The sequence below is a fragment of the Leptonychotes weddellii genome, chromosome 2, assembly GCF_054177405.1.
Source record: "Leptonychotes weddellii isolate Sample4059 chromosome 2, ASM5417740v2, whole genome shotgun sequence".
Classification (NCBI taxonomy): domain Eukaryota; kingdom Metazoa; phylum Chordata; class Mammalia; order Carnivora; family Phocidae; genus Leptonychotes; species Leptonychotes weddellii.
This window is the reverse complement of record NC_138370.1, coordinates 105,360,141-105,375,320: the sequence shown is the minus strand read 5'-3', so window position 1 is coordinate 105,375,320 and position 15,180 is coordinate 105,360,141. Positions and strand designations below refer to the sequence as shown.

The following is a 15,180-nucleotide window of genomic DNA, read 5'->3' as shown; positions in this document are numbered from 1 at the left end:
CAAAAAATAGGACCAGTAATGCAAAGGCCCAGTCGTGATCTGGAGAGCTCCAAAATGAATGTGGAACATGGTAGGGGTGTGTGTGTATGTGTGTAACTTGCATTGGTGTTTTATGGATTGAGTCGTGTCCCCAGCAAATTCGTATGTTTAAGACCTAACACCCAGTATCTCAGAATTTAACCTTATTTGGAAATAGGGTCATTGTAGATATAATTAAAGATGAGGTCATACTAGAGTAGTTGGGCCCCTAATCTACTAATGACCGATGTCCTTGTAAGAAAGGACACCACATTTGAACAGACAGGCCACATGAAGATTGTGGAGTTATGCCACCACAAGCCAACGACCTATCAGAAGCTAGGAGAGGCCTGGAAGAGATCCTTCCTTAGTGCCTTCAGAGGGAGTATGGTCCTGACAACACTTTTAGACTTCTGGCCTCTGGAACTGCGAGACAATTTCTATTGTTCCGAGTCACACAGCTTGTGATACTTAGTTACAGCAACCCTAGGAAACCCACTTAGCACGTAAGATTATTTTAAGGCAAACACCAAAAGCATCCTTCCATCACAGAAAGGGAAAGAGTGCCTAAGAGTGATTGCCTGATTGTCTTAGGGATCACAAAGGCCTAATAGCATGGACGTCTGTAGTTAAATTGATTTTGTTTTACCAAGCCTCTCTTTTTAATTACCGTGTTTCATTTTTGTTTTTAGAAAACTCACATAAAATCTGCTCTGCTTAACTAATTACAAGGCACTTCTGACCTGTGTGCTTGTAGTATCATACAAACGGTAACTGATCTGACCGTAAGAGCGGGGTCACGGCTTAAGGGAGGGAAGCGCCTTTTCTCAGCATTGAATTTAAAAAGTTGAAAGGGAAGAGCAACCTCGATTCAGCTATACAGCATCTCTCTCCCACAGGTTGTACTGCTGACTGCGGCCCTCGCCCCTGCAGGAGGGCGGTCGTTGCTGTCTGGGGCGAGCGACCTGACTCCTCACAACTAGGAGGGGTCAAGGCAAGACAGGGTGCGGAGAAGGGCAAGGTTTCCTTCGGCCTCCTCCCGCACGGCAGAGGAGCGAAAACCAGCCCCGCCTTACGCGCATGCTCAGTCGAGAGGGCGCCGTCCACAGAGAGCGCCCCGGCTCAGGTTTTCCCCGCAGCTGGGGAGGTGCCGGGAACCGGCCGCGGCCGGGCGGACCGAGGAAACTCTGGCCGGCTGGCTGGGCGGGGCCGCCGCTCACTCAGCCCGACTTTCATTTTCCTGCCTTGGTAACCTTGTTCCCGCCACCGTCAAAGGGAGCGGGGTGGAGCTGTGCACCCCGGTAGGGTGGAGTCCGAGGGCACCCAAGTTAAATGGCTTTTCAGGCGTCTCGGGGGGTTGGAAGGCCGCGCTTCTGGAGGAAGAACACACTCCCTGAGAAAATCCTGGGGCGGTCACTGTTCTCGACTGGCCAGACCTCTGTTTTTAAACCAGCCACAGCCAGGACAACCCCAACTGTCCCACTGTTGTCCCCGCTAAGATTAAGAGCCCTCCCAGAGACCACCTTCCTGCTCTGTGCCCAGCGGGCCCATAGGCTGCTTTGAAAACGGGCGTCCTCAGGTATCTATCTCCCAGAGGCGCCGGCTTCATCGCCATACGTCCATTCCAGCTTCGTTTCAGGATGTCGGTTCTGCTTCCCCACCACCTTCCCGGGTCTGAGGCGGCCCAACGTCTCCTCCGGGAAATTCCCGCCTGTGCAGCTGGGTTGTCCTATAATGAACAAGGGCCCGTTTTCCGGGTGTGGGCTGGCGGGGTCAGAGAGCCAGCCGGTGCAAGCCAGACAGTAGCACTCGGGACTCAATATCCCCGCGCTCTGCCTTCTCCGGGCCCACCCACCGCACCTCAGGCGGTCGCCATCAAGCTGCTCCGCAGCGGCTGCAGCTGGTCCACAAACACGCCCACCCGCACGCTCAGATTCACTTGCCTCGGGAGGCGGTGGCGGCGGCGGAGGGGGGGGGTTGCGGCACTGAGCATGCTCGGTGGAGAGGGCGGGGCCCTCCAGGGCTGCGAGTCGGGGCTGGCGCTCCTCAGGCCCGCTCGGCGTCTCCGCCGCCAGCCCGCTGGGAGCCGCGCCCGCCGCAGGCTGCGCCCGCCCGCCCCGCCCCCCGCCGCTCGTCCCCGCCGCGGCCGCGCCGCCTGCAGCAGCAGCAGCAGCAGCAGCAGCTGCTCCTCCCCGGCGGCCGTCCCCCGCGGGTCCCTCCCTGGCTGCGGGAGAGACAGAGGTAGAGGGAGGACACAGCGCCGTGCCGCCCGCACCGGAGACCTTCGCCTCGCCCTGCAGGCTCCTCACCCTCTGGGAGAAACATGGGTAAGTCATCCTTCCTCCCCCGTCATCGCCTGACATTTTTCTCTTTCTCGGCGTGTTGCAGGGGAAGCATTTCTCGCGCAAAGTTGCCGGATTTCTCAAAGCCACGGTGTAATACAGTGGCTCTTCCTCCGGGGAGAGGCGGCGCACGCGGAACGCACGCCGGTCCCCGGGCTGGGAGGGTCCCGAGCGCGGGGTGGGGTCGGACCGCCGCCCGGCTCTCGGGCACCTCGCTGCCGCGCCTCCCCTCCTCCATTCTTCCTGCCCGAGCCGGTGCCCGGGCACCGCGGAGGCTGCCTCGCGGGCTAGCATCCTCTGCTCCATCCCCGTTTCTCCGGAGGCCACCCTCTTCCTTTCCCCGGCGTCTGCTGGTGTGGAGGCTCGGTCGGACCGCGAGACAGAACACTTCGTGTAACTTCCGTGTCAGGGCGACCTTTCCCCATCTTGGGGACTGTTCATCCCGAGGCGGGGAAGTGCGAGCAAGTAGTTTGTCAGGGCGATTGTACAACCTGCATGGAAATTATTTTTGATGGGGGAGAACGGACAGCCTCATAGGTTGAAAGGATGACTTGTCAGAGGCCACGAGGAACGTGAGGAAGGATGGATAGAACCGCTAGCTGTTGAGTTAGTGTTGGGTGACTACAGTGTGCAATATTCCTGTGCTCAACCCATTTTTTTGGTTCCTTCGCCTGTCTACTGTAGGAGGAAACGCACCCTGTAACGTGTTACCGAACTTACATGTTAGTTATTCTTTCCCAGCTTCCCCTGCCTAAATCTACATAATCTGATTTTAGTTCCTTTGTATGGATGGTTAATCTCAAGAAACTGTTTGGGGTGAGATATTTAAAAGCAAATGTATTTTCTAAAACTACATATGATTTATCTTAATTTTTTTTTCATAACGTATTGCTTAAGTTCAGTAATTACAAAAATGTCTGATGAGTTCTGTAATTAAAAGACGAATTTTTTTAATAGTAGCAATTTGGAATGCCATACTTCTACATGTAACAAGTTTGCTTCCACTCCTATCATAATTTCCTCTTTTTAAAATTTGCTCCATTGGCATCTGTCAACTTGGACTTTCCCACCCCTTCCGTGCAAGTTATTTTAAGCCTAAAATGAATGTGGTTCTTTCATCTGTCAATACAGTGCTCAACACGTCTAGAGTTCAGTCATGACAACTCAGAATCCTCAAGGAAGTATCTAAATCTAGAAATGGTGTCGATGGAGCTTACTGGAAAAGCAGATGCTCCAAGCTCTGTTTCAGACCTTTGGCCATATATTGGGAAGAGGCTAGTGTTGCAGGAGGAGGTGGTATGAATGAAAAATGAATCTATGGCCCTGAATTTTATTTTCAGTTCAGTTTTTTTTCCCTTTTAATGTACTATTGGTATGCTGAACAAATTTATATAAAATTGGATGACCCATATTTACCTAGCTTTTCTCTAGGAGTAGAATTTTAAATAAATATTAATTCAGATTACTGGACACGTTGTGAATTTTCCTTGAACATACAAAAATTTTCTCCTTAATTATAGGGCACAAGTTTGGCTTGTAAAATACATTTATCCATGTTTCAAGGTGAGCTAAAAAATCCATTTAAATAAAATTTTAACTTACATGTTGAGTCAATCTTTTCAGTGGAAAAAAATTCAGTCCTGTTGCAATACTTATGAATAAAAATACTTAAATTTATTTAAAAATGATTGATCTTCAAAATCTTGAATGTTATTGCTTGATTTCAAACAATGGTCAGGTAGAAACCCATCTCTCATTTGAAGCTTCTAAGATACTCTTTAATTAAAGAAGTCTCCTCATAGCACTCTGTACCTTGTTGGAGGCTTTTTAGAACTTACATAATCTGCCTTATAATGGAGTGGTTTATGTGTGTGTGTTGTGCACTTAGTCATGAGTTCCAGAAGATGTAAATTATGTCTTATTAATTTTTGTGTACCCCACAATGCTTTCCACATAGTAGATATTCAATAAATCTTTGTGAATTCACTGTTGAACTTAAAAACCTATCTATTATTTTCAATTTATGAACCTGAAAGTATGGGCTCTGAACATTCAGGTTGGTAGATATTATGGAGGTTGGAGGAGTTGGGAACAGAGAAGTCTAATTATACTATGAGTACTCTTCTTGCTTAAAAAAAAAGAAAGAAAGAAAGTTGGGTTGTCTCAGAGGTATGGTTTTGGGATAGCCTCCAGGCAGACCATTTCCTTCTGCACTGCTGTCTTCCTTGGTAATGTGGTTTAGTGTGTGATCACTAGGTACATGCAATAACGTAAAATTGAAACCTTGGAAAGCAGTTTCATATTCTGAGCCAAGGAAATTATAACAATTAATATATACATAAGGGGTACCCTGAAGATGGTAGGAAAAAAAATCACTTTTTAAAGTCTCTCCAAGAAATAAATAAGGTGATTTTAAAAATTATTCATGTGGCAGTGATTTTTCTCTGTAAGAAAGTGAAGAAAACTTCCTATATAGTCTTATGGGCCATGGTTATAATATATATTTTATTATAAATTCAATATACTTAGTATTTATTGAATATCAACCATATACAACGTATTGTGGGAGGACAGAGATGAATAAGACATTCATACTTCAAGTTGCATATAACCTTAATAAGAATGATATGATACATACACAGATAGCTATAACAGAGATAAAGTATAAGTGACATAAAAGACCTTTACATGTATTATAAATTCAGGGCATGGAGAGATGGTTTTAGAAGAATGATGTTACTTGAACCAAAGGTTGGTTAAGCTTCTGAAAGGTAGAAATGAATGGAAACTGTTAATCAGGATGGGGGTTGGCAGGAGAGAAATGGCACAAATGACGATATAGAGATAGAGAACACTCAAGGAGTTTCAGGATATGATTAAAAAGCCATGTTTGGCTGGAGCAAAAGGTAAGTTAAAGTGGGTGACAGGAAAAAGTATAGGTAAAGACCAGATAATGGAGGACCTTAAATGCCAAGTTGAAGAAGTTTTTGGACTTTGACTTGTCTATTGAGGGACTATGAAACATTTTTATGTAGTTAAGTGATGGATCACATCTGTGGCTTCGGAAAATTTGATAATTGAGTGAAGGATGGGTTAGATGAGAAAATAGAGAACACTTCAGAGGGTGGTTGTTGAAGTTTGGATGAAAATATTTACCATCCTGAACTAGGCTGTGGCAATGGGAATAGAATGTTGCAAATAAAGAACAGGATTTACTTGCCAACCAATTGAATATAGTTGAGAAAGGAGACACATAGTATCGCCTGAGCAATAGAGAGAATCCGGAACTATTAATATATATTTAATCCATTGGAAGAGGAAACATGAATAGTCAATTTTGGACCTGATGAGTTGGACTGTTTAGTTTGCCATTTAGATTCTCTGCTCATTGATGACAGGAACTCTCATTAGGTTTTGAATACATTTTTTTAAAAAAGATTTTATTTATTTATTTGACACAGAGAGACATAGCGAGAGAGGGAACACAAGCAGGGGGAGTGGGAAAGGGAGAAGCAGACTTCCCGCGGAGCAGGGAGCTCGATGCGGGGCTCCATCCCAGGACCCTGGGATCATGACCTGAGCTGAAGGCAGACGCTTAATGACTGAGCCACCCAGGCGCCCCTGAATACATTTTTAATATTAGTGTCTGGTACATAGTAGCCATGCAGTAAACATTTGTTGACTGACTGAAACTAGGTAAAAAATATTTAACAAACAGTTATTTTAACTTTTAAGAGAGGATTTGAATAGAGATCTGGAAATTATCCATAAATATCCTAAGATGATATTTCAAGTTAGGTTGGAGTCAGAGAGGCAACAGAGAGAAGAAAATTTGTCCAAGGTAAGAATCTTGAGGAGTGACCCATTGTTAGGGAAGAAGAATGGAATGATTTGACACTGAAAGAGAAGTTAGGTAGGAGTGAAAGACTGGAATTGGCATGTGGCTAGTTGCATTAAAGACTGGATGGTCAATAAGGTCCATTGCTTCAGAACAGAGTGGTAAGGACTGAGAAAAGGATCTGCGTTGATGTGGTTTGATTAGGATATTACCCAGGATATTTTCTAAAAAGCAGCTTTAAAAAGTATAGTAGATATGGAGGCCAGTTCTAGAGGCTAACTGAGTAATGAGTAAGTGGAACTAAGAATTCACTGTGTATTCATGCTGTATCCCTTGACCTATTTAAAGATCTGTAAGTAAGCATAGGTTTCTTTAAACATTTTTAAAACGTTGCACTTCACATGGAATGACACATGCTATTTTCTTGCCTGACAATAATTTGTAATCTCACCATAGTGCTTCACATTTCTTTGACATTCCATTTTTTATGTCATTATGTCTTAGTATAGTATACTTTTTATGTTTGCACTATCTGTCATACAGAGTGAGCTTAGAAATGGTTTTATAATTTTACATGGTATTTTACATAAAATATACTCTTTACTGATGAATGGTTTTATCACTTTTTATTTACTATTAGTCTTTGTGAATTTGGGATTTCTCTAGTTATATTTATGCCTCTTATACCCTTAATTCCTGGAGTTTTTTCTCTATAAATATATATTAGCTTTATAGAGAAATCTTTTTTTTTTCCTCTTGTATTTTTTTTTTTTTTAAGATTTTATTTATTTATTTGAGAGAGAGAGAGTGAGAGAGCGAGCGCAAGAGGGGGTAGGGTTAGCGGGAGAAGCAGACTCCCTGCTGAGCAGGGAGCCCGATGTGGGACTCGATCCCGGGACTCCGGGATCATGACCTGAGCCGAAGGCAGTCGCTTAACCAACTGAGCCACCCAGGCGCCCTCCTCTTGTATTTTTAAGTCCAGGAATGGTTTCACAGGTAAATGTAAAAATAGTACTTTTACTTGTTTTTTTGTGAATTACAGTGATACAATTTTTTTGTAAAGTGATAATCACTAAAATTTATTATTTTAAAAGATCATAGATGACAGATTGACTAGTTCAACAATTTTTCTTATGTTAGCATTATATCTATGTCCCATATACCTGTTTTTTTCCCATATGGGAAAAGAGTTAAATTCACTATCTTTGCAAGAGTCATATTCTGAAGTCTCTAGTACTACTATATGGAAAGTTATAATAACCCTAATTCATTTTTGAGAACTGTAGAGTTTTAACTTTCACAATGGAACGTTGGAGCTTCTAGGTGCCTTTGGGGGAAAATAATGTGGTTTCCCTCTTCAGAGATTCCAGGTCACCTGAATTTGAACTTGGCAATTCTGGCGTTATTGGTGGCACCAGCAGTGGCCATAAGAATTACCTAAATTTTTAATATTCAAACATCAGGAGGAATGGAGAGGGAAGATCCACTCCTTTGAGAACTTCATGTTAATTTTAGATTATCAAATGTGCAGGTAACAATTTATACTTTCCTAGGCATTTAACTTGGCAAATAGTTCTTGTGGAGAGAAGAGCAATAATAAATAAAGATATCAGTAGGGTATGAAGTCTATTTTGGTTATAAAATTCTATGATTCCTTGAAACTGAACTTTGAAATATACTCAATATTATTCTTAAGTATGCTATAATCATCCTTATATAATTCATTTTTCTTTAGTGTTCAAAGGGTAACGTCTACTTGAGGTAGCACTTCAGGGTTTGAAACAACTTATTAGCTTTGTCTAACTAGATGGCCTGAAATACCATTTCTCATACTAAGAATGCTGGATTCAAATTGCAGAGTAATGTCGTTCTCTCAGTATGTTTATTTATAAAACTTTTGTTGCTAGAACCATTCTAGGAGTTAGAAGTGAGAATTAGGATAGTGATAAATGGAAGTGGTTAAATTGAGCTGTAGCTTACAAACTCCAAAGTCCTTCTAACTTTTTGTACACAAAGTGAATTTTTTCCATATGAGCTCTGTATCTGTCCTCTGCTCTAGTGGCTGTTTTTGCTTAATTTTGTCCATATTTATGACTTCAATAACTATCTATATGCTATTAGTCTCTACATATTATATATGTGTTTATATATTATCACTAAATATATATGCTTGCATATACTATGTATATAATATGTATAGGCATATATATACTATGTTTATAGTATATGTAGGCATATATATTTAATAATACAGGTTACTACATATGTTATATATAATATGTAGGCACTATGTATAATGTATGGACTATAATATATGTAGGCACATATATAATATATGTATGGGCTATCTTTTTATCTAGGAGATTTTTAAAATATTTCTACATGCATAATTAATTCAAGTTCATTCAGTTCAAAACCAAATTCATTGTGCAATTTTTAATAATGATTAACTAGAGGTGTGATGGTTGATGTTTAACCAAAAGCCCTTCTCCAGAAAAGCCCTGGTTTGTGGTGGTGGTTGATATCCTGTGAATGCATAGTTGGGAAAGATGAGCTGCAGCACACCATTATATAGTAGATCCACTATATAGAGAAATAACCTTATGAGCACAGATAATGGTAAAATGTAGTAAAATAATTAAGTAGTAATGAGTTTTGAGTATTAATACCTTTGTTTTAACATAACTTATTTAGGTTTATAAAATTTAATATTTAGTGATGACTGTTTTACTAGTTGCCTCATAAAATTCCTAAAAATTTAATAATCATGTCTCTTGGGCTGGTACAAGGGGGTTTTACTACACCAATGAATTAATAATTACTATTTATTATCATTTAATAAGAATTATTGATGTCAGTTATGTTAAGCTTTACATTTTTTCATATTTTTAAAGTTAATTTTAATCTTTTCAACAATTCTATGAAGTAGGTGACACTATCCCCATTTTACTGATTCAAAGAATTGAATAATTTATCCAGGGGGAGAGAACTAAGTCTCTAAAATCCTGTTTTAGAGTAGTGATTCTCAGACTCTAGCTTGCTTAAGAATCATGTAGCATTTGTTTAAAAAAAAAAAAAAAATTACTGGGCCCACCCTCAGAAATTTGATTCTGTAGGTGTTGGGTAGGCTGAGAATTTGCATTGTCAAGACATTGGCAGATGATGTTGTAGTTTCAGTAGCATCGCCATAGAGCATAGGTCTGCAGACTTTTTGCATAAAGGGCCAGATGGTAAGTACTTTAGGCTTTGCAGGCCAAGAGGCAAAATCAAAGATACTACATAGATAGAATTATATGAAGAGAGAAAACAAATATCCACAAATATTTTGTTGACTAAATTCAAAATACAACACTAAGTGAACATAAGTTACTGCAATACAGATCTAATGAAAATATTATAATTCTGTTTTTCAGATAGCATTTCACTTAATTGGGATTCAGAGTTACCCTATCATCAGAATTGATCCAGATGTTCATTCGTTAATGCAGATCTGTAATGTGATTTAATGGATTTTGTCTTTGAAACATGTTTTCACACAGATAGGTACTGCTAAATACTGCTATCGGTCATGAGCATATGATTTTATTAATGAGCATATTCATTTCTATGGAAGGAATTTATAAAATTCTTTTAGATTCTTCTTCTCTTGATATTTGCTATTTAGCATGCTACTACATTGCAGATTAACCACTTCCAAAGAAAGGTAGCAGCTCCTCAGTTGCTTAGTTAAGTGGATTTTGATGTATAGAAGTTTCTTTTGCATTTGAAATGAGGTCTGAAAAACACTGCTGTAACCTTAGGTTGAGCTTGCAAAATATAGCTGTTGCAAATTTTTATATGCATGTAGATCTTATTTTAACATTTGACCACACAAGAAGTGTATATAACAGATTGATGGTTACTTGTGTTTCCAACAATGTTGTCAAAATGACTTAACATAGTTTCAGTGTCTCCTGTAAGCTCTATTTTGCCTTGATTTTCAGGTCAAATTCTAGGAAACATCAAATATGCAGCAAATCTAATTTTCAGAGGCATTCATTGTTTGATAATAGTGGTTCAAGGCATTTCTTTTTTTTTTTTCCCCCAGAAATTTCATCTCACCTTGAGCTAAAAAATCACAATAAAACTCTACCATTGATTGCTAAGCCATTAAACTGTTGTGTGATGAGGCAAGTCAGGGTATTCAACTTCTACTTCTTATCAAGGTACACAGAAATGGTGATGTGTACTGTGATCTCACTTACATAAAGTTGAGAGAGTGAGAGTGAATAAAGTTGATACTACTGGTTCAATAATACATGATAGTTTAAAATATTTTCTTCATAAAATGCCTGCTGATGAATAATATAATGAAGAACCATAGGCTTTAAATACCTTACATTTCACAAACTTTGTAAGTTTGTTCAGCTAAGGCTTTTTCTATTCGTCACATTTTTATCACCATCAGTTGTAACACATCTTAGCAGATTCCGCTTCAGGTTGTACTGAATTAATTTATGTTCTCAACTTTGAAAATGATCTTGCCTATTGTTGTTCTATGCAGACTCTTCATAGAGGCTAATTCTTTAGTTGCTCGGCATCAGTTTTCCAAAAATAATATATATTTTTTTTTTTTTAGAGAGAATGAGTCAGAGAGCACATGAGGGGGGGAGGGTCTGAGGGAGAAGCAGACTCCCTGCCGAGCAGGGAGCCCGATGCGGGACTTAATCCCGGGACTCCAGGATCATGACCTGAGCCGAAGGCAGTCGCTTAACCAACTGAGCCACCCAGGCGCCCCAAAAATATTAAACAGTATCACTGATGTTTGTCAACTCATCAAAAAACAAGGAAAATCTTTCAAAATCATTTGCCTTGTTTTTTTAGTTGAATACTGATATTGCTTCCAGTGTCCTTACCTCTTCAAGTAGCTATCATCATAGAAAGGCTATTCTCAAACACCCCCCGCCCCCTGAAATATTTCTTTAATTGTTGTAGTCAAAACACAGTTCAGCTCATCATGAGTAAACAACTTTCCTTGCTTGGTTAGTAAGTGAGCCACTCAGAAACTTACTTTGTTTGTAGCTTCATTTTCATTTTTTATTTTTGTAAAGAAATTCGGCTGTGATGAGCTACTGTGTTTTGTATTTTCTAATTTCTCTGACAATTACTTTCCTATGAATTGTGAATATGATGAATGCTTAGTCTAGTAATAATAGGTGTAGTATTTTTGTAGCATAGTTGTTGTGTCATTGGATGATACATTGGCTTGCTATTTAATTCAATAACAAAATAATCCACACGCCACTTATAATGCCTTAAAAGCACGACAGTTGAAGTATATGGTTCCTGTTTTGACTTAATGATCACAACAAAGTGTTGTGATATGACAATACACTTGGCACTTGAAACAATGGACAGCCATAACTGTGCCACTGTAATTTGTAGTCCATCAAACAGCAGTGTAAACTCTGCCATCATAATGTGAATACAGGTTTAAAGAATAAAGGAGTGAGTTGCGTTCCAGTGAAACTTTGTTAATGGACACTAAAGTTTGAATTTCATGTAATCTGTACATCATGAAATATTTCTCTTTTGATTTTATTCAACCATTTGCAAATGTAGAACTGTTTTACCCTTGGGCTATACAAAAACAGGAGATGGGCTGTAGTTTGCCTATTTCCACTATAGAGTAATGCTATACTACCCCACCTTCACCCAGTACTTTTAAAGCCTGTGAATTACCTAGCTCGGTGAATGGTATCACCACCCATCCAGTCAATCATTCCTGAAATCAACTCATTCTATTTCTAATATCCATTGGATTCCCTAAATTCTAACAATTCTACCTCTTTGAATCAGCCTTCTCCTCTTCTCCCCACTGTAAACATGCCGGTTCAGTGTTTTATCACCCCTTCTTGAGGCCATTTCACTCTTCTGTAACAGATGTTCTTTCCCGCAGCATTTCCCCTCTTAACCAGTTTTTACATGCTGCTAGAGTACTCTATTTAAAAGGTGAATCTGATCATTTTGCTCCTCAAATATTTTTTTTAATAGCTTCCCAACACGTATAGCAGGGTTCCCAAACTCAAATGAAGAAATTATATGATTAAGGAAGGTTAAATGGTAATCTTTTGACACAGGTGCATCCCCCCCCAACATATTAAATCGGAAGGAATATTTTTTTATTTCCATAGAGATGTATGCTTTCTCCCATTTTTCTTGAAAAATGTCTTTCATTTTCTCACTTTTGGTAAAAAACAAAAGTGAGAAAAATATTTCTCTAAATAAGAACAGCAATGGAAGCATGGTGAATAGCAACTAACACTGGGTCTCAATGTGGAGATACAACAGGAAATGGCGGGACTTTGGCAAACTGGAGGGTGTGTGCCTAACCTAAAAGAGGAGTTCCCTACTCAACTATAACCATTTTTGCCATGTAGGAATGTGGGCCCAGGGAAGCCAGATTTTGACACTTTTAAAGACACCAGAAATTAGATTTTTATCTAGATACGGTTGGCCCTTGAACAACATGGAAGTTAGTGGCATGTACCTCCCACAGAGTAAAAAATCCACATATAATGTTTGATTCTCCTGAAAACTTAACTACTAATAGCCTACTGTTGACTGGAAGCCTTACTGAGAACAGTCAATTAACATATATTTTGTGTGTTATATATATTATATATTGTATTCTTAAGATAATTTAGAGAAAATAAAATGTTATCAAGAAAATCATAAGGAAGAGAAAATACATTTACAGTGCTGTACTGTATTGAAAAAAATCCATGTATAAGTGGACCTGTGTGGTTCAAATCTGTATTGTTCAAACTTAAGATTGTTCATGGTTTTTGGAATTGTAAGATCCAGGGCCTCAAACAATGACATCGTGGCTCTGTCTCTTTCTGTCCAGGGTAGAGAACACTGGTCAGAACCTCAGGTCAGTGAGGTTTTCATTTCTCTGGACACCTCTCACTTCTTGGGACTCCTGTAATACATTCAGTAATATAATTTTAGTCACTCAGTGTTCATATTTCTTGTTGGCATTCAGTAATACTTGTTTGTTCATGTCTAACAGACTTAGGTCAGTCTTCTTATTTAACAGCATTATCCTATGGTGACCATAGGCATGTTTATAATAGGGCTTGCAAAGCAGCAGCCAACGGGCCAAATATACTTTGCAGATGGATTTTGTTAGGGAAGTTTTAGAAATTGGAATTAGTTGTCAACATTTAAATATCAGGAAATTTCTGATAGAAATCTATTTTGTGAAGTTTTCTTGAAAAATTAAAAATTTAGGATCCCTGAGACTGCCTTCCTATTGGTGACAGTTAATGATAATTGTTCTTAGGCAGGGTATGAGGTCCCCAGTTCCATACTTCCTATTATCTTAAATCCTACAAACTTCACTCAGTACTCTCTCTGGCTCTTGAAGGTATTTATCTGTTTATTTTTATTTTCTACTGTAGGTTTTTTTATTTAAGTATAATTCACACACAATGTTACATTGGTTTCAGGTATACAACATAGTGATTCAGCTTCTTCATATGTTACGCTCTGCTCATCACAAGTGTAGCTACCATCTATCACCGTACAATGCTATTTACAATATCATTGTCTATATTCCCTATTCTGTGCTTTTCATTCCCATGATTTATTCCTCCCATAACTGGAAGCCTATGTCTCCCACTCCCCTTTACCCATTTTTTCCCATACCCCTTTCATCTGGCAACTATCATTTTGTTTTCTGTATTAATAGGTTTGAGTCTGCTTTTTGTTTATCTGGGGTTTTTTGGGTTTTTTTTTGGTTTTTTTTAGATTTCACATATGAGTGAAATCATACTGTATTTGTCTTTCTCAGTCTGATTTAATTCACTTAGCATAATACCCTCTAGGTCCATCCATGTGGTCACAAATGGCAAGATGTCCTCTTTTTTTATGGCTGCATAATACTCGTGTGTGTGTGTGTGTGTGTGTGTGTGTGTGTGTGTACACACACCACATCTTCCTTATCTATTCATCTATCCATGGACACTTAGGTTGCTTCCATATCTTGACTATTGTAAATACTGCAATAAACATAGGGGTGCGTCTGTCTTTTCAAAATAATGTTTTTGTGTTCGTTGGGTAAATACCCAGTAGTGGAATTATTGGATTTTATGGTATTTCTATTTTTAATTTTTTGAGGAACCTCCATACTGTTTTCCCACGGTGGCTGTTCCAATTTATATTCCCACCAGTATTGCACAAGGGTTCCTTTTTCTCTGCATCCTCGCCAACACTCGTTATTTCTTGTGATTTTTATTTTAGCCATTCTGACAGGTATAAGGTGATATTTCATTGTGGTTTTGATTTTCATTTCCCTGGTGGTTAGTAATTTTGAGCATCTTCTCACGTGTCTGTTGGCCATCTGTATGTCTTTGGAGAAATGTGTGTTTGTGTCTTCTTCCCAGTTTTTAAATGGATTATTTGTTTTTTGGTGTTGATTTGTGTAAGTTCTTTATATATTTTGGATATTAAGCCCTTATCATATATATCATTTACAAGTATCTTCTACCATTCAGTAGGTTGTCTTTTTGTTTTGTTGATGGTTTCCTTCACTGTGTAAAAGCTTTTTATTTTGATGTAGTGCCAATAGTTTATTTTTGCTTTTGTTACCCTTGCCTTAGGTGACATATCTAGAAAAAATTGCTGTAGTTAATATCAGAGATATTACTCCTCATGCTCTTCTAGAACTTTCATGGTTTCAGATCTCATATTTAGGTCTTTAATCAATTTTGAGTTTATTTTTGTGTATGGTGTTAGAAAGGTGCTCTAGTTGCATTCTTTTACATATAGCTGTTCAGTTTTCCCAGCACTATTATTAAAAAGACTGTTTTTTCCTCATTGTATGTTCTTTCCTTTTTTGTCACACATTGACTGTATGATATATGATAATATATAACATTTGATATTAACTGATCATATTGTGGGTTTATTGCTGGGCTTTCTAGTCTTTTCCATTGA

At 39.2% G+C, this 15,180-nt stretch overlaps 1 protein-coding gene across 4 annotated transcripts in view; it reads left to right on the top strand.

Annotated features, from left to right (window-relative positions):
• The first annotated feature begins 2,158 nt into the window (after positions 1-2,158).
• Positions 2,159-15,180, top strand: part of RAP1GDS1 (Rap1 GTPase-GDP dissociation stimulator 1) — a 154,886-nt gene continuing 141,864 nt past the window's right edge. For 2 of the 4 annotated variants that reach the window (XR_014142932.1, XM_006729084.3), the window contains exon 1: positions 2,160-2,345. Coding sequence is in view for 3 of the 4 variants with exons in the window: in XM_006729084.3 (XP_006729147.1) it covers positions 2,342-2,345 (4 nt within the window). In the remaining variant the exon portion in view is untranslated. Of the gene's footprint in view, positions 2,346-15,180 lie in introns of all 4 variants that reach the window. The other 2 variants (XM_031023516.2, XM_006729085.3) reach the window with 2 other exon arrangements.